The sequence below is a fragment of the Ranitomeya imitator genome, chromosome 3 (assembly GCF_032444005.1).
Source record: "Ranitomeya imitator isolate aRanImi1 chromosome 3, aRanImi1.pri, whole genome shotgun sequence".
Classification (NCBI taxonomy): Eukaryota; Metazoa; Chordata; class Amphibia; order Anura; family Dendrobatidae; genus Ranitomeya; species Ranitomeya imitator.
Window position 1 is genome coordinate 182,884,288 of NC_091284.1, and position 24,800 is coordinate 182,909,087.

Below are 24,800 nucleotides of genomic sequence, written 5' to 3' on the forward strand. Positions count from 1 at the left end.
ATTTGTATATCTGCTGATCTTGTCAATAATTATGGCTGTCTGGTTACATTTCAATATGCCTCTTTCAGTTTCTTTACTTTTTTAAACAAACTATAATTTGTTCTAGAAAATGAAAAGATTCAATTGGTCACTGCGTTGCATGTTTCGAAAATTTCCTCATCATAACCTACTTTATTATTGAGTCATACTTTGGAGTAGACCACTGGTTCAATTAAGGCTCCTCTTTTGACCCAATGGTCCAGAATGATAAGCGCAGGCAGATTGCACTGACATGTAGTACAGGTGTGAGAATACCAATTCACCCAAACTGCCTTTGGAAAGAAGCAGGAGTTAAAAGGACATAAGTACTGCACAGATAGCTATTCAATCCTTGCGTCAAATCTGAATAAAACTGTCTCAGTGGACCATTGTTGTAACCCCTTCATTACTCCAAACCTGTTTTCACCTTCATGATCAGGCCAAATTTTACAATTCTGACCACTGTCACTGTCAGTTATGTGGTAATAACTCTAGAGCACTTTAACAGATCCCACTGATTCTGAAAATATTTTTTCGTGACATATTGTACTTCATGGTGGTGGTAAAACTTGTTCGATATAACTTGCATTTATTTGTGAAAAAATCAGAAATTTGCAATTTTTTCATTTTTATGCCCTTAGACCAAAGAGTTATGTTACACAAAATAGTTAATAAATAACATTTCCCACATGTCTACTTTACATCAGCACAATTTTTGAAACATTATTTCTTTTGTTAGAAAGTTTGAAGGATTAAAAGTTGACCAGCGATTTTTTTTTCCAACAAAATTTACAAAACCATTTTTTTTAGGGACCACGTCATATTTGAAGTGACTTTGAGGGGGCCTATATAATAAATACCCCCCCCCAAAACTGGCCCCATCGAGGTGCTCAAAACCGCATTCAAGAAGTTTATTAACCCTTCAGGTGCTTCACAGGAACTGAAGCAATGTGGAAGGAAAAGATGAACATTTAACTTTTTTCACAAAAATTTTACATTAGACCAACATTTTTTTTATTTTCACAAGGGTAATAGCAGAAAATAGATACCAAAATTTGTTGTGCAATTTCTCCTGAGTACACCAAAAATGTTTGGGTGCATGGCAGAGATAGGAAGGGAAGGAGCATCGTTTGACTTTTTGGACGCAAAAGTGGCTAGAATCGAGGGCAAACACCATATCACGTTTGGAAAGCCCCTGATGTGCCTAAACAGTGGAAACTCCCCAAAAGTGACCCCATTTTGGAACTAGACCCCTCAAGGAATGTACCTAGATGTGTGGTGATCAGCTTGAACCCCCAGGTCCTTCACAGAAATTTATAACGTAGAGTCATGAAAATAACAAGTCAAGTTTTTCCCACAAAAATGCTCTTTTAGCCCCAAATTTTGCATTTTCACAAGGGTAATAAGTGAAAATGCACCATGCAAATTGTTGTCTAATTTCTCCTGAGTATACAGATACCCAATATGTGGAGAAAAACTACTGTTTGGGTGTACAGCAGGGTTCGGAAGGAAATCAGCACCATTTGACTTTTTGAATGCAAAATTGACTGGAATCATTAGCGAACGCCATGTCAGGTTTGGAGAGCCCCTTTGTGCCTAAAAAGTGGAAAACCCCCACAAGTGATGCCATTTTGGAAAATAGACCACTCAAGGAATTTATCTAGTTGTGTTGTGACCACTTTGGACCCCTAGGTGCTTCACATTAGTTTATAGCATTGAACTATGAAAATAAAAAAATTGCCCCAAATCTTTCATTTTCACAAGGGTAACAGGAGCAAAACAGGTCATACAATTTGTTGTGCAATTTCTCCTGAGCACACAGATAGCCCTTATGTTGTCAAAAATTACTTTTGAGGCACAGTGAAAACCTCAGAGGGATCATGTCAGATTGGCAGAGCCCCTGAGGTGCAAGAACAGCAGAAACCCATCCATAAGTGACATAATTTCACAAAGTACACCTCTGGGGGCGCAGTGACCATGTTGACACCACATTTGAATCACAGAAATGTATACCATTGGGCAGTGAAAAAAGAATACTTACTTTTTTACTGCCAAAATGTTATTCTAGCCCCAAATTTTAAATTTTTATAAGGGCTAATAGGAAAAATTGACCTCTCAGTTTGTTGTGCAATTTCTCCTGAGTATGCCAATACTCTACATGTAATCGGGAACTACTTTTGATATACAGTGCAAAACTCAGAAGAGAAGGCGCGCCATAATTTAGTGCAGAATTTACTGTTATGGTTTTGCCATGACCCACTGGAAGAGCCCCTGAGGCGCCAGAACAGCAGAATCCCTCATAAGTTACCCCATTTTACAAATGGTACCTCTCAATGAATTCTTCTAAAAGTGCAGTGATCTTATTGACACCATGGGTCTGTCACAAAATTTTTATGCCTTTGGGCAGTGAAAAAAAAATTAGTACATTTTTACTACAACAATTTTGTTTTAGCCCCACATTTTACATTTGAAAATTGCAATTCTGTTATTGTAGTGCCCAGCATGTTGTAATGCCCATTATGTTGTATTATTTTATGCCCAGTTCATGCTTCTGAAGCCATGCACCAGTAAGTTAGGCAGGCTGTCATTGCTATAGAAATGTCAAACATGTGGATGCTAAATGTGGTTTAGGCACACTGTGGGGCTCAAAAGGGAGGAGGGGGTCACTTGGATTTGGGAGTGCAGAATTTGCTGAATTTCTTTGATGTGTCAGGAGTAGTGTTGAGCATTCCGATACCGCAAGTATCGGGTATCGGCCGATATTTGCGGTATCGGAATTCCGATACCGAGTTCCGATATTTTTGTGATATCGGGAATCAGGATTAAGATTAATGTGTAAAATAAAGAATAAAAATTAAAAATATTGATATACTTAACCTCTGACGCGCCCTGGTCGTCACCGCTGCAACCGCCTTGCTTTCGTTCCGAAGAATGAGCGCGTAAAGGGCCTTCGATGACGTCGCGGCTTGTGATAGGTCGCTGAGCGGTCATGTGACCGCTCACGCGACCAATCACAAGCCACGACGTCATCGAATGTCATTAACGCGCTCATTCTTCGGAACGAAAGCAAGGCGGTTGCAGCGGTGACGACCAGGGCGCGTCAGAGTGTAAGTATATCAATATTTTTTATTTTTATTCTTTATTTTACACATGAATATGGATCCCAGTGCCTGAAGGAGAGTTTCCTCTCCTTCAGACCCTGGGATCCATTACAGGATACCTTCCGATATTTGTGTCCCATTGACTTGTATTGGTATCGGATATCGGTATCGGCGATATCCGATATTTTTCAGATATCGGCCTATACCATCCGATACTTTCAAATATCGGACGGTATCGCTCAACACTAGTCAGGAGCCATAGTACTTTTCCAAAGCTTTTGTACTACCAGTAACGTGGAAACCCCCTATATTTCTGTTAACAGATGACAGACATGAGTGAGAACTTGCTTTTCTGTGGTTTGAGTTGAAGCTTTTATTGGGAACATTTTACATAACATTCGGGATCACATTTATCTGATGCTCTACGCTGAGCTATTACATCGGGGTTTCCATCTAAGTCTCCAAATTACGTCATTCAGATGAAACCCTATAGGGATCCATTCATTATAATGCGGCAGCAGAGTTACTCTGGACTCAGTCTGGCATCTTCTTTTCAGCGCTGCACAAAACTGTGACCCACTTTTATTCGGATAGCTCCAGATCATAGGCCATACTGCATCCACAGTGACTCCATTTGCCTCATTATAGGGAATATTCTGCCAGGGGTTCAGTCTTAATCCCATATTTCAGAGATTCACACGGAAACCCTGGTGCAAGCGCTCAGCTCAGAGCACAGGATAAATGTGAACCGAGCCTTATTGCGATCTTCGGGAAGCAGAATGAACAAATCAATAGTAGGTCAAGAATTGGTTTTATTTATTTTTATGACTTTCCTTTTGTGGTATAAGTGATTTGACAACTTTATTCTTCTGGTCAGTGCGATTATAGCAATACCAGATTTATATTGGGTCTTTATGTTTGGTTGCTGTCACACACTAAAAGATTCTTTTTTGTGTGCAAAAAATTGTTTTTGCATTGCCATATTTTGAGAGATATAATTTTTCCATATTTCTACTGACAGAGTCATGTGAGGGCTTATTTTTTTCGAAATGAGTCAACGTTTTTTGGGTCACCATGGCAACAATCGGTTCCTCGCGATGATGTTGCAGAGTCGCCGATCAGAGGGGAGAAGGAGCCCCCTCCCTCTCCCTGCCTTCTAAATACTGAGATCAATATCGATCACATCATTTGGAGCGCTGTTGTGAATTCTGTTGTCGAGCTCCCTCCTGTGGTCGTGAATGGTACTTCGGTGAGTTCTGTCCGTGGGCTCCCTCTGGTGGCTGTGAGTGGAGCTGCTGCTTCTGAGGTTCCTTACACAGGTGACGTGGTTTATCCTTTGGTTGGCTGCTCTATTTAACTTCACTTAGATCGTTACTCCATGCCAGCTGTCAATGTTTCTGCATTGGTTCAGTTCACTCTTGGATCTTTCTGGTGACCTGTCTACTCCAGCAGAAGCTAAGTTCCTGATAGTATCTAATTCGTTCATTGTTTTCTTGTCCAGCTGGATATCATGATTTTGTCTTGCTAGCTGGAAGCTCTGGGATGCAGAGTGGCATCTCCGCACCGTTAGTCGGTGCGGAGCTCTTTTTGCACACTCTGCGTGGTCTTTTGTAGTTTTTTGTGCTGATCGCAAAGCTACCTTTCCTATCCTCTGTCTATTTAGTAAGTCTGGCCTCCCTTTGCTGAAACCTGTTTCATTTCTGCGTTTGTGACTTTCATCTTTACTTACAGTCAATATATGTGGGGGGCTGCCTTTTCCTTTGGGGAATTTCTCTGAGGCAAGGTAGGCTTTATTTTCTATCTCTAGGGCTAGCTAGCTCTTAGACTGTGACGTGGCGCCTAGGGAGTGTCAGGAGCGCTCCACGGCTGTTTCTAGTGTGTGTGATAGGATTAGGGATTGCGGTCAGCAGAGCTCCCACATCCCAGAGCTTGTCCTGTGTGAGTTTTAACTATCAGGTCATTCCGGGTGCTCCTAACCACCAGGTCATAACAGTACAGCTGGCCATAAGTATTAATGCATCTCAATAGAGGGATAAGAGAAGTTCTGAGACCATTTTTTTTCTCTTTACACTGTGTTTTGTCTTTCTTTTCCCCTAAACCTTTGGGTGGTTCAGGACACAGGTGTAGATATGTACATACAAGGTCTGTCCTCTTGTGTGGATCATCTCACTGCAAGGGTACAAAACATTCAAGATTTTGTGGTTCAGAATCCGATGTTAGAGCCTAGAATTCCTACTCCTGATTTATTTTCTGGGAATAGATCTAAGTTTCTGAATTTCAAAAATAATTGTAAACTGTTTCTAGCTTTGAAACCCCGCTCCTCTGGTGACCCCGCTCAACAAGTAAAAATCATTATTTCTTTTTGCGTAGTGACCCTCAAGACTGGGCATTTTCCCTTGCGCCAGGAGATCCTGCATTGTGTGATGGTGATGTGGGATTTCCCACGCCTGCTGGTCTGAATGAGTCTATGTCCTTGGCCATTCAGATCGATCGGCGCTTGCGTGAGCGCAAAGCTGTGCACCATTTGGCGGTGTTCTCTGAGAATAGGCCTGAGCCTATGCAGTGTGATAGGACTTTGACCAGAGCTGAACGGCAAGAACACAGACGTCGGAATGGACTGTGTTTTTACTGTGGTGAATCCACTCATGCTATCTCCGATTGTCCTAAGCGCACTAAGCGGTTCGCTAGGTCTGCCACCATTGGTACGGTACAGTCTAAATTTATTTTGTCCGTTACTCTGATTTGCTCTCTGTCGTCCTATTCTGTTATGGCATTTGTGGATTCAGGTGCTGCCCTGAATTTGATGGACTTGGAGTTTGCCAGGCGCTGTGGTTTTTCCTTGGAGCCCTTGCAGTATCCTATTCCATTGAGAGGAATTGATGCTACGCCTTTGGCCAAGAATAAACCTCAATACTGGACGCAATTGACCATGTGCATGGCTCCTGCACATCAGGAGGATATTCGCTTTTTGGTGTTGCATAATCTGCATGATGTGGTCGTTTTGGGGTTGCCATGGCTACAGGTCCATAATCCAGTATTGGATTGGAAATCTATGTCTGTGTCCGGCTGGGGTTGTCAAGGGGTACATGGTATGTTCCATTGTTGTCAATTTCGCCTTCCACTCCTTCTGAAGTCCCTGAGTTTTTATCAGATTACCGGGATGTATTTGAGGAGCCCAAATCCGGTGCCCTACCTCCAGAGGCGTAGCTAGAGCTTTTGCCGCCCGGGGCTGTTCCCGAGCTTGGCGCCCCCCCCCCCCCCCCCCCAGCAGGATTAAGACCTCAGATGGAGAAGTTAAATTGTTTCGCTGGTGAATGTTACCATCACATGATCGGGACTGCAAAAAAAAAACAAGTTCTGCTCACCTGACCGCGCTCCTGCTCTCTCCACGCAGCTGAAACGTGCACTCGCCGGCGACTGACAATGATGTCAGACGCCGGCGACATGCACACTGGGACTGACGTCAGCTGCCAGCCTCAGATTGGCTGGCGGCTGTTAACTATTGACGTGTGGGCGCGGGCCCGCACGTCAATAGCGTTAAACTGCTGCAGTGCCGGCCGCGGCCCGGTGACCCACCCCCAGGGCCGGCTCCAGGTTTTTGAGGGCCCCGGGCAAAAGAGTCTCAGTGGGTCCCCCCTTTAACACATACCACGATTCATGATGCCCAGATACGGCAGAGAAATCTAGGTATAGTACAATGCCAGATTTCACTTCTAACATGAGTGACAGCTATTGCAAATTCTACAGTGTATATATACAGGATAGGAGGAGAGGTACTGTGCAGTGTATATATACAGGGCAGTGATGGTACTGTGCAGTGTATATATACAGGACAGGAGGAGCAGTACAGTGTAGTGTATATATACAGGGCAGTGGTACGGTGCAGTGTATATATACAGGGCAGTGGTACTGTGCAGTTTATATATACAGGAGGAGTGGTACTGTGCAGTGTATATATGCAGGGGAGTGGTACTGTGCAGTGTATATATACAGGGCAGTGGTACGGTGCAGTGTATATATACAGGGCAGTGGTACTGTGCAGTGTATATATACAGGAGGAGTGGTACTGTGCAGTGTATATATGCAGGGGAGTGGTACTGTGCAGTGTATATATACAGGGCAGTGGTACGGTGCAGTGTATATATACAGGGCAGTGGTACTGTGCAGTGTATATATACAGGGCAGTGGTACTGTACAGTGTATATATACAGGGCAGTGGTACTGTGCAGTGTATATATACAGGAGGAGTGGTACTGTGCGGTGTATATATACAGGGCAGTGGTCCTGTGCAGTGTATATAGACAGGGCAGTGGTCCTGTGCAGTGTATATAGACAGGGCAGTGGTACTGTGCAGTGTATATATACAGGGGAGTGATGGTACTGTGCAGTGTATATATTTCAGCAGCCGCCCAGGCCCCCAGCACTGGTCCTGTATATATATTATATATACTGTCATGCAGGCTGTACAGATACAGTATATACATATACAGGACAGGTGCTGGGGGCCTGGGCGGCTGCTGAAGTATATAATATACAGTATATCAGCTGTGGCCGCCCCAGGTCACCCAGACTGTCAGAATACCTCAGGGCGGCAAGGAGCTCCTCCGGAATCTGCATCTGTCCTGATAAGTTCAGCAGCCAGCGAGGGGCGGGCGGGAGAGCAGAGCAGGAGAACTCTCCGCCCACAAACAATGTCACGCTGGCTGCATTCTTAACCCCGATGTGCCTGCACTGCCTGGCCCTGCACTCACTGAAAAGATGCTTGTGCCAGCAGGGCTAGATGCCCGCCCGCCGCATTGTGCCGCCCGGGGCGGCCCGCCCCCCCCCCCCCGCACCCCCCTTCCTACGCCACTGCCTACCTCCTCATAGGGATTGCGATTGTGCTATTAATTTGATTCCCGGTAGTAAGTTTTCTAAGGGCCGACTGTTTAATTTATCTGTGCCAGAGCACGCTGCTATGTGGAGTTATATAAAGGAATCCTTGGAGAAGGGTCATATTCGCCCGTCGTCGTCACCATTGGGAGCAGGGTTCTTTTTTGTGGCCAAGAAGGATGGCTCTTTAAGACCTTGTATTGATTACCGCCTTCTTAATAAGATCACAGTCAAATTTCAGTATCCTTTGCCGCTGATGTCTGATTTGTTTGCTTGGATTAAGGGGGCTAGTTGGTTCACCAAGATAGATCTTCGAGGGGCGTATAATCTTGTGCGAATTAAACATGGCGATGAATGGAAAACAGCATTTAATACGCCCGAGGGCCATTTTGAGTACCTGGTTATGCCATTCGGGCTTTCTAATGCTCCATCTGTGTTTCAGTCCTTTATGCATGACATCTTCCGAGAGTACCTGGATAGATTCATGATTGTATATTTGGATGACATTTTGGTCTTTTCGGATGATTGGGAGTCTCATGTGAAGCAGGTCAGAATGGTGTTCCAGGTCCTTCGTGCGAATTCCTTGTTTGTGAAGGGGTCAAAGTGTCTCTTTGGAGTTCAGAAGGTTTCATTTTTGGGTTTCATTTTTTCCCCTACTACTATCGAGATGGACCCTGTTAAAGTTCAGGCCATTTATGATTGGACTCAGCCGACATCTGTGAAGAGCCTACAGAAGTTCCTGGGCTTTGCTAATTTTTATCGTCGCTTCATCGCTAATTTTTCTAGTATTGCTAAACCGTTGACTGATTTGACCAAGAAAGGTGCTGATGTGGTCAATTGGTCCTCTGCGGCTGTATAGGCTTTTCAGGAGTTGAAGCGTCGTTTTTCTTCTGCCCCTGTGCTCTGCCAGCCAGATGTTTCGCTCCCGTTTCAGGTCGAGGTTGATGCTTCTGAGATTGGAGCAGGGGCTGTTTTGTCGCAAAGAAGTTCTGATGGCTCGGTGATGAAACCATGTGCCTTCTTTTCTAGAAAATTCTCGCCTGCTGAGCGCAATTATGATGTTGGCAATCGAGAGTTGTTGGCCATGAAGTGGGCATTCGAGGAGTGGCGACATTGGCTTGAAGGAGCTAAACATCGCGTGGTGGTCTTGACGGATCACAAGAATTTGACTTATCTCGAGTCTGCCAAACAGTTGAATCCTAGACAGGCTCGATGGTCGCTCTTTTTCTCCCGTTTTGATTTTGTGGTTTCATACCTTACGGGATCTAAGAATGTGAAGGCTGATGCCCTGTCAAGGAGTTTTGTGCCTGACTCTCCGGGTGTTCCGGAGCCAGCGGGTATTCTTAAAGAGGGGGTAATTTTGTCTGCCATCTCCCCTGATTTGCGGCGCGTGCTGCAGAAGTTTCAGGCTGATAGACCTGACCGTTGTCCAACAGAGAAACTGTTTGTCCCTGATAGATGGACTAGTAGAGTTATCTCTGAGGTTCATTGTTCGGTGTTGGCTGGTCATCCTGGAATCTTTCGTACCAGAGATTTGGTGGCTAGATCCTTTTGGTGGCCTTCTTTGTCACGGGATGTGCGTTCTTTTGTGCAGTCCTGTGGGACTTGTGCTCGGGCTAAGCCCTGCTGTTCTCGTGCCAGTGGGTTGCTTTTGCCCTTGCCGGTCCCAAAGAGGCCCTGGACGCATATTTCCATGGATTTTATTTCTGATCTCCCTGTTTCTCAAAGGATGTCGGTCATTTGGGTGGTTTGTGATCGCTTCTCTAAGATGGTCCATTTGGTACCCTTGTCTAAACTGCCATCCTCCTCTGATTTGGTGCCATTGTTTTTCCAGCATGTGGTTCGTTTGCATGGCATTCCCGAGAACATCGTCTCGGACAGAGGTTCCCAGTTTGTTTCAAGGTTTTGGCGGTCCTTTTGTGCTAAGACGGGCATTGATTTGTCTTTTTCTTCGGCTTTCCATCCTCAGACTAATGGCCAAACCGAACAAACTAATCAGACTTTGGAGACATATCTGAGATGCTTTGTTTCTGCTGATCAGGATAATTGGGTGTCGTTCTTGCCTTTGGCTGAGTTCGCCCTTAATAATCGGGCCAGCTCGGCTACTTTGGTTTCTCCTTTTTTCTGCAATTCTGGTTTCCATCCTCGTTTCTCTTCAGGGCAGGTTGAGCCTTCGGACTCTCCAGGTGTGGATACTGTGGTGGACAGGTTGCAGCAGATTTGGACTCGTGGTGGACAATTTGACATTGTCCCAGGAGAAGGCTCAACGTTTCGCTAACCGCCGGCGCTGTGTTGGTCCCCGACTTCGGGTTGGGGATTTGGTTTGGTTGTCATCTCATCATGTTCCTATGAAGGTTTCCTCTCCTAAGTTTAAGCCTCGTTTCAATGGGCCATATAAGATTTCTGAAGTTCTTAATCCTGTGTCATTTCGTTTGGACCTTCCGGCTTCTTTTGCTATCCATAATGTGTTCCATAGGTCGTTGTTGCGGAGATACGTGGCGCCTATGGTTCCCTCCGTTGATCCTCCTGCCCCGGTGTTGGTCGAGGGGGAGTTGGAGTATGTAGTGAAGATTTTGGATTCTCGTGTTTCAAGACGGAAACTCCAGTACCTGGTCAAGTGGAAGGGTTATGGTCAGGAAGATAATTCCTGGGTTTTTGCCTCTGATGTTCATGCTGCCAATTTAGTTCGTGCCTCTCATTTGGCTCATCCTGATCGGCCTGGGGGCTCTGGTGAGGGTTCAGTGACCCCTCCTCAAGGGGGGGGTACTGTTGTGAATTCTGTTGTCGAGCTCCCTCCTGTGGTCGTGAATGGTACTTCGGTGAGTTCTGTCCGTGGGCTCCCTCTGGTGGCTGTGAGTGGAGCTGCTGCTTCTGAGGTTCCTTACACAGGTGACGTGGTTTATCCTTTGGTTGGCTGCTCTATTTAACTCCACTTAAATCGTTACTCCATGCCAGCTGTCAATGTTTCTGCATTGGTTCAGTTCACTCTTGGATCTTTCTGGTGACCTGTCTACTCCAGCAGAAGCTAAGTTCCTGATAGTATCTAATTCGTTCATTGTTTTCTTGTCCAGCTGGATATCATGATTTTGTCTTGCTAGCTGGAAGCTCTGGGATGCAGAGTGGCATCTCCGCACCGTTAGTCGGTGCGGAGCTCTTTTTGCACACTCTGCGTGGTCTTTTGTAGTTTTTTGTGCTGATCGCAAAGCTACCTTTCCTATCCTCTGTCTATTTAGTAAGTCTGGCCTCCCTTTGCTGAAACCTGTTTCATTTCTGCGTTTGTGACTTTCATCTTTACTTACAGTCAATATATGTGGGGGGCTGCCTTTTCCTTTGGGGAATTTCTCTGAGGCAAGGTAGGCTTTATTTTCTATCTCTAGGGCTAGCTAGCTCTTAGACTGTGACGTGGCGCCTAGGGAGTGTCAGGAGCGCTCCACGGCTGTTTCTAGTGTGTGTGATAGGATTAGGGATTGCGGTCAGCAGAGCTCCCACATCCCAGAGCTTGTCCTGTGTGAGTTTTAACTATCAGGTCATTCCGGGTGCTCCTAACCACCAGGTCATAACAGAGCGCCCCCGTAGGGCAGTGGGGTACTCGGTACAGGGCTCTTGGTACTCGGTACGGTACGGTACTCGGTTCTCAAAGGGGGATGTCACGGTGGCTGACCCGGTCTGTGGCCCTCGGGAGGTCCGTTATAAAAGGGGGAAAGGTCTTTAAAGGGATAATGTTCACGATGCCACCTGTGGTGTTTGGTCAGGGTGACCGATGCTGCTTAGGGGTCTGCTGGGGTGATGTTATGGCAGCTAGATGGTATACCTTCCCACAGTTGAAGTGTATCCCCAGGGCTTCCCAGTGTGTAGATGGTGGATGGTGTGAGGCACAGTGAAGAACGAGGACACAAGGGTGCAGTCTCTTTACCTTTTTACTGAAGGCTTCAGCATCCACAGTCCAGATCACCAGATTACAGGGCAGGCAGTGTACGGCCGGTTTGAAGGCAAATCCAGAGTCCCCTTACGTGGAAATCAGTAGCCTTCCTCTAGCGCCTGAGTGTTGTAGTACCTTATTGCTGAGCCTCTCATAAGGTCCTCACAGCTGTTGTAGATGTTCTAGATGTTATGTCTCTCTCTGTCCCCCAGATGGATAGGAACAAACCCGTATGACTGGTGGCCTGAGGCTTTTTACAGGGACTCTAGCATGCCCCAGCCCACACAAGTTGCCACTGTGCTTCCTGGGTATAGGTCGGGCAGGTAACGTGGAATTAGCTGTCCTGCCGGTCTCTGGAGCAAGGCATAGAGACTGTTGCTCCCTCGGTGTTCTGGCTACCGGATCCTGCGCCTCAGAAGGAGGCAGCCTGTGTAGGGCAGAACCCCTTCTGGTTTCCTCTCCTTTTGCTATGACTTCGTTTCTCACTCTCTACAATACAATTCTCTGTTTGTCTCTTTCTTAGGATGCTGCCGCACGTGGCGCAGGCGCAGCTCCGTGTCCTTCTGTCTAGGCCTCTGACAGGATCCCACCCCTGTCAGGGACCAACCGTGTTGGCAACTGCTCGATGTTCCTCCTTCCTCTCTGTCTGCCTGACAGGAACTGACTGACTTCCTATCCAGACCACCAGTTTTACCTAATTGTGTAGAGTGCCCTAATAAATAGGAGCGTAGCTCCCCCTGGTGGACTGGAGTGTGAAGTGTGTTGCATGTTTGTGATACCTGATAAATAGATCTCCTTTATTGCCTTCAAACGTAACATCACTCCCCCCTAGAGGGGAACGATATTACTGCAACGACCAGGACCCTGGGGCACTGCACTGGGGTGGTGGGGGAGAAGATAATGATGATGATGGTGGAAAAGACAATGATGGGGTAGTGGGGGAGGAAGAAATGATGGAGGTGGTGTACTGGGTAATGATGGGGTTGTGGGGGTGAAGGCAATGATGGTAGCAGTGGAAAGGACAATGATGGGGGTGGTGGGGAGGAGGCAATGTTGGAGGTGGTGGAATGGGCAATAATGGGGTGGTGGGGAGAAAGCAATGATGGAGGTGGTGAAGAGGGAAATCATGGGGGTGGGGGAGAGGGCAATAAAGGGATGCTGGGGAGGAGGACAATGAGAGGTGTGGGGGATCGGGATGAGAGGAAGGGGGATTTATAATGGATTTAGGAACAGGGGGAGGTGGAGGAACATGTTATTATCGATTATTATGTCTAACACAGTCCCTTAGTATAAAGTGTACTCACTTATATATAGCACAGTCCCTTCGTGTATAATGTACTCACTTATTAAGTATAACACAATCCTTACATATTTTCTCTTTTGTTATGTATAACACCATCCCTTATTACATACAATCCTCTCTAGTTATATATGGTGCCGTCCCTTATTATATAGCTTCCTCTGCTGTTATGTACAGTGCTGTCTCTTACTTAGTGTATTATTGTTATTTTTGTTATTCACAGCGCCCTCTTTTATTACATAGTCCCCTCTCTTGTTAGTTGTAAAATGACTACTAATGGAGGAGCCGGTAACCAGATGGCCAGTCCATCTATTCCTTGGTAAGATGGACTGGTCTCCTTACGCTCCACCATCTGGCACAGACAGTGCCGCAGCCCCGGGTAATTGCATAAGCAAATCTCCAGCAGTGCACCGCACCTAGTGCTCCATCACTTGGTACAGACAGTGCCGCAACCCCGGTTATCTGCAGTCGGCAATCAGCATGCCACAGCACCTTACATATATAGGTAAGCTGACAGCTCCAGTTTTCTCTTTGATATGATGTGGGCAGTTTGTTGAGTTGTATTTCTACTATTTAACTATCGCTACTGCTGTTCCATTTATTGGAGTAGTACTGTTATTTTGCTTGGAGCACTTTATCCTTGGATCACTCTGTAGGTTTTTATTATTTTGTCTCCTCAAGCGCAGTTTCTATTCCATTTGGTTCTATATATTACATATACGGGTGGGTGCTATCCGGTTTGATTCCAGCAGATGAGGAGTATCACTTTCTAGGGTGAGCGCCAGTGTTTTTCTATATTCTTGAAATCTAAAAATAGGTTTCATGCCTCTGTATAAAGAGATTCAGAGACAGAGAAATGGAAAGAGAGACAGCCAAAGATTCTGTCAAGACATATACATCCAAAGGACCAGAGACAGTACAGCTGCCAATATCATGGTACCATCATCGACACGGTTCTACCATTCTACAGAAAGCAACCTAGGGGTTTTCGGCACCAGTTGGAAGAATACAGATTTGCTCCATTGACCATTGCTGGACCATGGCTACGTTTGGAGAAAGCCAAAATTGGGACCTGTTTGTCGCCTGGCTCCATGGAGATGTTTTCATAAGCCAGGTTGTGACTCTCGTGTCAACTGGCTTTGTACCTTGTATGGACTCAATGAACTGTCATCTTCCTACTCTTGTTGCGACCTTCTCTCTGTGTGTGTACCACAGGTGGGGTAGCCGACCCTGGGAGCTCTAACTTAACATTTACCATTATCCCAGAGGGTTAGCAGAAGAGTGAGACTCTGTAATGTGCACCATCTTGGGGAATTTAGCTGGGACTTTTCTATGTGTTATCTGCCTGGTTTTGTGGTTCAAAAAAAGCCATGCCACAGTTTTACCGTCACCCTGTGTTGTCTGAGTAGCGTTATGTTCACGTCAAAGGGAGAGCGGGCGTTCAGTGTGATGATCCCTGGTCCATGCTGTTCTGGCTAGCGGACCCTGGGGTGCTCGCCAACCCCACGTGACTTCACAGATGTAATAATAATAATAATATTAGAAAATACTGCCAATTAGAAATATAGTATAGTTCTTATGATTTGCTTTGATGCTCACCCCATGTGCAGGTCCTTGCAGTAGCTTAGGTATCCATGGTTATGCCAACTAACAGTCAACTATTAGCTATTTTCTAATATTATTATTATACCTACTATATTGGGATTGGATCATGGAGATGGGAATGCCTCTTTAAAGTCCTGAAAATCTTTTATCTAGTCACAAAAGTGAATTAAATTAATAATTACTAATTGTTGTTAGTATTACGTTGCCCTGTAGTAGGAAATTAGTATGCATTTTACAGTACACGTCTTTTGATTTTGAACATTTTTTCTTCCAGAAGTTCGCAAAGCAAATGTTTGATAACTGATCTTGCATACCATGTGTCGTACCCTAGAGACCACATCAACCTCATGATTCATGTACCCTTTCCCCATTCAGGAAGGTTGAATTACACTCATTTATGTATCCCCTGTGAACTGTTGTTCAAAGAGAAGAAAAACAACATTAGCCTTATTAGATTACAATGAACAAAGAGACATTAAAAAGACACTGTATGTTTCGATTCCTCAGTCTTCCACCCAGCCTTTATATTTTCTACCTAGAAGAGGAATATAAAAGTAATAAAATTATGATGTCATCATGTTTTCCTAGATCATATCAACAGTTTCTAATGATTGTGCATGGAACATTGTGAGACCCTGTGCTCTTTATGAAATGAATGGAAACTATGCATCATCAACCATGAATGACAGTGTAAAAATGAATGTGTCTGAGTCTCAAGAGGAAAACTTAGAGTAGATGATGGGAAGTTGCAATCAGTCATGGCTTAGACAATGACATCATATTATCATATGTTACCTTAGTCATTTCAATGAGGCATGGTTGAATTTAGCTTCTATTGAGCTTATGTCTACTGATACACAGATGGCCAAAAACGCCCAGTGTGAACATACCCCAACAAGTTATTTTTATTATTTAAAAATTAATGAAAAAGTCACATATTTTATTAGGTGACACATTTTAAAAGTGACACATTCTCTTTACGGGGGATATTTCAGGCTAATGCAAAGGTGATAGTTACGGCCCGACATACCGCTGCCCAATCTATGTCCTGGGGAGTAGGGGGCGGAGTTACGGCCACGCATGCGCGGTCAGAAATGGCGGACGCGACGTACAAAAAAACGATAAATTGAATGTTTTTTGTGCCGACGGTCTGCCAAAACACAACTGATCCAGTGCACGACGGATGCAATGTGTGGCCATCCGTCATGATCCGTCGGCAATACAAGTCTATGGGAAAAAAAAAAAACGCATCCTGCGGGCACATTTGCAGGATCCGTTTTTTGTCCAAAAAGACGGATTGCGACGGATGCCAAACGACGCAAGTGTGAAAGTAGCCTTAGGGCTAGGGCTAAGGTTGGGGCTAAAGTTAGGGTTAGAGTTGGGATTAGGGTTAGGGTTTGGATTAGGGTTGGTATTAGGGTTAGGGTTGGCATTAGGGTTATGCTTGGGATTAGGGTTAGGGTTGTGATTAGGGGTGTATTGGGATTAGGGTTAGGTTTGAGGTTAAGGTTCAGATTAGGATTAGGGGTGTGTTGGATTTAGGGTTTTGATTAGGGTTGTGGTTAGGGTTGACATTAGGGTTGTTTTGGGGTAAGGGTTGTGATTATCGTTAGGGTTAGTGATTAGGATTATGGATCGGGTTGTGATTAGGGTTAGGGGTGTGTTGGGGTTAGGGTTGGAGCTAGAATTGGGGGGTTTCCACTGTTTAGTTACATCAGGGTGTCTCCAAACACGACAGCCAATTTTGCGCTCAAAAAGTCAAATGGTGCTCCCTCCCTTCTGAGCTCTGCCGTGCGCCCAAACAGTGGGTTACCCCCACATATGGGGCATCAGCGTACTCGGGATAAATTGGACAACAACTTTTGGGGTCCAATTTCTCCTGTTACCCTTGTGAAAATAAAAACTTGGGGGCTAAAAAATCTTTTTTGTGGAAAAAAAAATATTTTTTATTTTCACGACTCTGAATTCTAAACTTCTGTGAAGCACTTGGGCATTCAAAGTTCTCACCACACATCTAAATAAGTTCTTTAAGGGGTCTAGTTTCCAAAATGGGGTCACTTGTGGTGGGTTTCCACTGTTTAGGCACATCAGGGGCTCTCCAAACGCGACATGGCGTCCAATCTCAATTCCAGCCAATTCTACATTGAAAAAGTAAAACGGCGCTCCTTCTCTTCCAAGCTCTGCGGTGCGCCCAAACAGTGGTTTACCCTCACATATGGGGTATCGACGTATTCAGGAGAAATCGCACAACAACTTTTGTGGTCTAATTTCTCCTGTTACTCTTGTGAAAATAAGAATTTGTGGGCGAAAAGATCATTTTTGTGTAAACAAATGCGATTTTTTATTTTCACGGCTCTACGTTATAAACTTCTGTGAATTACTTGGGGGTTCAAAGTGCTCACCACACATCTAGATAAGTTCCTTAAGGGGTCTAGTTTCCAAAATGGTGTCACTTGTGGGGAGTTTCCACTGTTTAGGCACATCAGGGGCTCTCTAAACGTGACATGGCGTCCGATCTCAATTCCAGCCAATTCTGCATTGAAAAAGTAAAACGGCGCTCCTTCACTTCCAAGTTCTGCTGTGCATCCAAAAAGTGGTTTACCCCCACATGTGGGGTATTGGCGTATTCAGGAGAAATTGCATAACAAAATTTATGGTTACATTTCTGTTTTTACACTTGTGAAAATAAAAACAATGGTTCTGGATTAAAATGTTTGCAAAAAAAAGTTAAATGTTCATTTTTTCCTTCCACATTGTTTCAGTTCCTGTGAAGCACGTAAAGGGTTAATAAACTTCTTGAATGTAGTTTTGAGAACCTTGAGGGGTGTAGTTTTTAGAATGGTGTCACACTTGGTTATTTTCTACCATATAGACCCCTCAAAATGACTTCAAATGTGATGTGGTCCCTAAAAAAAAAAATGGTGTTGTAAAAATGAGAAATTGCTGGTCAACTTTTAACCCTTATAACTCCCTAACAAAAAAAAATTTTGTTTCCAAAATTGTGCTGATGTAAAGTAGACATGTGGGGAATGTTATTTATTAACTATTTTTCGTGACATATCTCTCTGATTTAAGGGCATAAAAATACAAAGCTTGAAAATTGCAAAATTTTAAAAATTTTCGCCATATTTCTGTTTTTTTCATAAATAATCGCAAGTAATATCGAAGAAATGTTACCACTATCATGAAGTACAATATGTCACGAAAAAACAGTCTTAGAATCAGCGGCATCCGTTGAAGCGTTCCAGAGTTATAACCTCATAAAGTGACAGTGGTCAGAATTGTAAAAATTGGCTCGGTCATTAGGTACCAAATTGGCTCTGTCACTAAGGGGTTAATTGATCAATTTGCTAAAAAAGAAAAAGTATATACTTGTATATTAAAAATGTTAAATATAGGGTCATAAATGTCAAATAAGTTCATCTTCTTGGACCTATTATTATGCACTAAAAATGCTTATAGAAGAAACTTTCAGAGATAACTTGAATATTGAGTTTTTGCTATTACCTGGGTATTTCTGGCTTCCCCTATATACTAATTCAAGCTGGCACAGTCAAAGCTTTGTTACACGACTAATGAAGAAAAGTATACCACAGACAACCAGAGAGGGAAACCTTTATATTTGTAGCATAAACTTTGTTATTATCATTGCACATGACATCAATAAGCTATGATGTGTTTTTTTTTAATAAAATAACCCCAGGGAAATAGACACCAAATGAAAGAAATTAATTGATAAATCATAAATAAATAAGGTTATCCTTGGCTAGTCCTTTTTTGCCTGGTGTTGTACTAGGGACTAGTTGTTGTGTCAAGCTTTGGTTCATTACAGAATTCTGTACTCTGGTTTGCGAGTCGAACCGTGGGGAGAGGAGACTATGGAAAATTGACTGTCACATACCTTCCATCTTTTTGCCTAAGGAAGGTAAAATGTGATTGACAAACTGCTGCGTTATAAAATAAAATGCTATGCACACAGAAATTTTTTTGCTACCCAATTTAAAAGCAGCATATTGTAGAAGCCCTTCACACCAATCACTGATTGGCATCTTTATGCCTACGCACAGTGCACACAAAGCTGCCAATCAGTTGTGTGGGAGGAGTTATACAGAGCTCAGCATTCAGAGAATGGCTAGATCTGCAGCAGATAAAACAAAATGGCAGTACGCAGCCCTGTAAGTGATTCATCACTGGAATCAGGGTATCCACACCTACACTATGCTGCTTTCGTTTGTGGTAGCAAAAACCTGATGACAGATTCACTTTAAATTAGATTATGATAAGGAAGAAACATTTTTATACTGTTCTATATTGCTTTAGATAATGAAAAACCAATGAAGGTTGTAGGAGATGATGACTTACTGGACCGCGAGCTGATTACAGAATTAAGAAAAGAGTATGGGATGACTTACAATGATTTCTTCATGGTACTGACAGATTTAGATATGAGGGTAAAGGTAAGTAGATGTTTCCATTTTATCTGCAGTGTTTGTAATATAATTATGTTGCTGTAATTTTTATTGACTTGGGATTCTATAAATATGAGCACACCTAGGAGATTCTATTAAAAAAAAAATTCTAAAAAATTTTTTTCCCACAGATCTGCACTAGATCTGTATCCAGCAGTGTTTCCATGAATCTCTACAAACCCTTTATATATAAACTAGATGGTGGCCCGATTCTAACACATCGGGTATTCTAGCCCAGCCACGTAGTATATAGCCCAGCCACTTAGTATATTGCCTAGCCACTTAGTATTTTGCCCAGCCACATAGTATATTGCCCAGTCACATAGTATATTGCCCAGCCACGTAGTATATAGCCCAGCCACTTAGTACATTGCCCAGCCACTTAGTATATTGCCCAGCCACATAGTATATTGCCCAGTCACATAGTATATTGCCCAACCACATTGTATATTGCCCAGCCACATAGTATATTGCCCAGCCACATAGTATATTGCCCAGCCACATAGTATACAGCACAGAGCCACGTAGTATACAGCACAGCCACATAGTATATTGCCCAGTCATGTAGTATACAGCACAGAGCGACGTAGTATACAGCACAGTTACGTAGTATATTGGCCAGTCACGTAGAATATTGCCCAGTCACGTAGTATACAGCACAGAGCCACGTAGTATACAGCAGTCACGTAGTATATTGGCCAGTCACGTAGAATATTGCCCAGTCACGTAGTATACAGCACAGAGCCACGTAGTATACAGCAGTCACGTAGTATGTTGGCCAGTCACGTAGTATGCACCATATCCCTGTTAAAAAAAAGAATTAAAATAAAAAATAGTTACATACTCCCCTTTTGGATCGAAGCGGCCAGTTACCGATGCTCGTCGCGCACTCCGATCTGAAGAGTGCATTGCGGTCTCGCGAGATGATGTAGTGGTCTCGCAAGATCACATGTCATCATCTCGCAAGACCGCAATGCATGGAGCGGTCACCGGGGCATCGCAAGGAGCATCGGTAACCGGTCGCTTCGATCCGGGGGCCAACCGAGGGTGAGTATGTAACTATTTTTTTTTTAATTATTTTTAACATTGGATATTTTTACTATTCATGCTGCATAGGCAGCATGAATAGTAAAAAGTTGGTCACACAGGGTTAATAGCAGCACTAACCGAGTGCGTTACACCGTGGTCAACACTGCCATTAACCCTGTGTGACCGCTGACCGGAGGGGAGTATGCGGGCGCCGGGCAGTGACTGCGGGGAGGAAGGAGCCGCCATTTTCTTCTGGACTGTGCCCGTCGCTGATTGGTCGAGGCTGTTTTGCCGCGACCAATCAGCGACATGGATTTCCATGACAGACAGAGGCCGCGACTAATGAATATCTGTGACAGACAGAAAGACGGAAGTGACCCTTAGACAATTAGTCTATAGTAGATAGTACAGTTGTAAAAAATTCAGAATAAAAAATTGCCCTAGTTGAATATAGCCTCATATGACATCCAGTAAATCTACTAAAACGTCTTAGTACATCTTCAAAAGTACTGCAGACAACAGCTGGAGGCCTGTTTTAACTTACATGTACCGTGTCATACATGACATACCACCTCTGTAATAAAAGACGCTCTGTTTAAAATTCCTCAGTGTGAAGATAAAAATCCACTGGTGGGTAACAGGAAATTCTTGTCAAAAGGCCAAAACTGCTGCTTCTTTGCAGGGTCAAACCGAGCAAATCACAATGAACAGTATGTCATATCTAATAACAGGTTATTATAACCCAATAATGGCGTAATATACATTTTTGTTTAAAAAGGAGACCTTATAAAGAATGTGTAGTAACTTTTGCAGATGAACTAACCAACTAAACAATGTGCAGCCTTAGATCTGTGTTCATTCCCGCTGCCTAGTACAAGGGTGAAAGTTCCAGGCACGTGTAGCATTATTAAAGCCTTATTCTATTATTAGTGGTTTTTTTCAATCCACCAGAAAAAATTGTTTTTCATCGGTACACTGGATCCGTTTTCATCCATTTTTGATCCATATGGCCAGATTTCCTATCTTTGTGTTTTCCATTTCTATTTCATACACAACAAAATGGACGTTTTCCAAGCTTCTGGCGACCAGCCAATGAAAAGCAGACATAATGTGGATACCATTAGTGTGATAGCCATTTTGTTCACTAACCCATTGACTTGACCACCCATCAGCAGAAACAAAACTGACTGGCCATGAAGTACTGATCTGACCACTGGACTATGGTGCTGTGAATTTATTCTCTCATCTGTAGTAGAAAGCTGAGTAGGCATCAAAGTGAGAAGATCAAAAGGCCTCCATCCATAAGGGGGTTGTTGTGATGAACATATGTGTGACATCACTAAGAGTTGGGGCAATGCCTGCGGGCACATTATATTCAGCTAAACAAGTGTCCTATACCAGTGTTCTAAAATTATATTCCTGTAATTTACAGAACAATGACTGCTTATGAGTCAAAGTGAGTGATTAAAGAAGCACTCTCAACAAAGTTTTTATCCCATTACTATATCGCGATCATCATATTATATATCACTGTGTACTTACAATTGCTCATTCCGCCTTTCTACCCAGTTATTCTAGTTACAGTGCTCTATGTAGAAACAGAAAGTCTCTTGTCCCGGCATGTCCATGACTTGCACAGAGAATCTACGTCCTGTTTCTACATAGAGCTTAGAAGGATTCATATAGTCAGTTTTTAATCATGTGATGTCATATACCTAATGGAAAAGAGAACAATTAGCTGGGTAGAAAGGCCAAATGAGCAACTGTAAATACCCAGTGCTATGTGATATTATTATTGCAATCAGGGTTCGACTGGGGCACCGGACACCGGATAATCCTCCAGTGGGCCCCGCCCCCAGCCCCTGCCTCCTTCATTTGTGCCTGCCCTGCATGCTCATAGCTGCGCCGAGCAGTGCGCACTTTATTATATAGCCGGCATCAGCTGGCAGACTGCGCAGCACAGGTGATAGGAAGTGCAGGCGCAGCTCCTTCACATCACCTGATGCCGCTGCCATTACTCTGCCAGGAGAGCTGTGTGTGTGTGCCGACCCTCACTTCAGCCAGCACAGTCAGAGGCACCGCTGACTGTGAGGCTGATTCTGAGAGGAGACAGGCACACAGCAGCTGACCCGCAGTCACCCGTTTCCTGTGCTCTGTCCCTCTGCTCCTCTTCAACAAAGCCCTGGACAGCAGTGTAAATGCTGATTGGCTGCAATTCAGCCAATCAGCGTTAGATTTCTTTGTGTGACCTCACAGCACAGCTCAAGCAAGGAGCTGTGCTGTGATTGGTAAGGTGTCCTGCCCAAGCAGCACACAGCACGGTCAATTTGTACAGAGGAGCTGAGTGATGGCGGCAGTCGGTGTCAATTTTCTTGTGGACCCCCTCCCCTATTGTATCAACCACCTCTATTTTCTTGTGGCTCCCCTTTCCCTCTCTGAGCAGGCCCATAGAAAATTAGAGGTGAAATAGTGGGGGAGGGGGCCCACAGAATATTGGGTGACACAGTAGGGGAGGGGGCCCACAGGAAAATAGGTGAAATAGTGGGGGAGGGGCCCACAGGAAAACAGAGGTAAAACAGTGGGGGGGGGGCCCACAGGAAAATAGAGGTGAAACAGTGGGAGATGGGGGCCAACAGGATATTGGGTGACACAGTGGTGAAGGGGGTTCTCAGGTAATTAACACCTTTATGACATCAGCCTTACATGTATGGAGTGTGTTAAATGCCACTGTCAATCTCTGACAGCAGTATATAACACATGCCAACATGTGTGCGCATCATTCTCTCACCCATTGGCGCTCATGATGTGATCGTGGTTCACCGATGGGTTGTGATGACAGCCAGGGGTATTCTTCCTGTGGCTGGGCTTTAAAGGAGACTCTGATTTCTACTATATGCAGTGATGCTGTGGCGGCACTGTATATAATAGCACATGCGATCGGATGATCGCATTTTCATGTCATCTAAAGGGGTTAACTGTACCATTGAAAGGTAATAAAAAATTTAAAAAAATTCTTAAAAGTTCAAATCACCCCTTTTTATCCCATTGAAAATAAATATATTTTAACCCCTTTACCCCCAAGGGTTGTTTGCACGTCAATGACCAGGCCAATTTTTACAATTCTGACCACTGTCCCTTTATGAGGTTATAACTCCGAAATGCTTCAACGGATCCTGGTGATTCTGACATTGTTTTCTCGTGACATATTGTACTTCATGATAGTGGTAAAATTTCTTTGATAGTACCTGCGTTTATTTGTGAAAAAAACGGAAATTTGGCGAAAATTTTGAAAATTTTGCAATTTTCAAATTTTGAATTTTTATGCAATTAAATCACAGAGATATGTCACACAAAATACTTAATAAGTAACATTTCCCACATGTCTCCTTTACATCAGCATAATTTTGGAACCAATTTTTTTTTTTGTTAGGGAGTTATAAGGGTTAAAAGTTGACCAGCAATTTCTCATTATTACAACACCATTTTTTTTTAGGGACCACGTCTCATTTGAAGTCATTTTGAGGGGTCTATATGATAGAAAATGCCCAAGTGTGACACCATTCTAAAAACTGCACCCCTCAAGGTGCTCAAAACCACATTCAAGAAGTTTATTAACCCTTCAGGTGTTTAATAGGAATTTTTGGAATGTTTAAATAAAAATGAACATTTAACTTTTTTACACAAAAAATTTACTTCAGCTCCAATTTGTTTTATTTTACCAAGGGTAACAGGAGAAAATGGACCCCAACAGTTGTTGTCCAATTTGTCCTGAGTACGCTGATACCCCATATGTGGCAGTAAACCACTGTTTGGGCGCATGGGAGAGCTCGGAAGGGAAGGAGCGCCGTTTGACTTTTCAATGCAAAATTGACAGGAATTAAGATGGGACGCCATGTTGCGTTTGGAGAGCCACTGATGTGCCTAAACATTTTAACCCCCCACAAGTGACACCATTTTGGAAAGTAGACCCCCTAAGGAACTTATCTAGAGGTGTGGTGAGCACTTTGACCCACCAAGTGCTTCACAGAAGTTTATAATGCAGAACCGTAAAAATAAAAAATCATATTTTTTCACAAAAATTATATTTTTGCCCCCAATTTTTTATTTTTCCAAGGGTAAGAGAAGAAATTGGACCTCAAAAGTTGTTGTCCAATTTGTCCTGAGTACGCTGATACCCCATATGTGGCAGTAAACCACTGTTTGGGCGCATGGGAGAGCTCGGAAGGGAAGGAGCGCCGTTTGACTTTTCAATGCAAAATTGACAGGAATTGAGATGGGACGCCATGTTGCGTTTGGAGAGCCACTGATGTGCCTAAACATTGAAACCCCCCACAAGTGACACCATTTTGGAAAGTAGACCCCCTAAGGAACTTATCTGGATGTGTGGTGAGCACTTTGACCCACCAAGGGCTTCACAGAAGTTTATAATGCAGAGCCATAAAAATAAAACAAAATTTTTTTCCCACAAAAATTATTTTTTAGCCCCC

At 43.8% G+C, this 24,800-nt stretch overlaps 1 protein-coding gene across 2 annotated transcripts in view; it reads left to right on the plus strand.

Moving 5' to 3' along the window:
- CCDC80 (coiled-coil domain containing 80) overlaps positions 1 to 24,800 on the plus strand; it is a 181,026-nt gene that overhangs the window by 63,676 nt on the left and 92,550 nt on the right. For both annotated transcript variants that reach the window (XM_069761671.1, XM_069761670.1), the window contains one exon: positions 19,136 to 19,272. In XM_069761671.1, the coding sequence (XP_069617772.1) occupies positions 19,136 to 19,272 (137 nt within the window). The remainder of the gene's footprint in view (positions 1 to 19,135; positions 19,273 to 24,800) is intronic.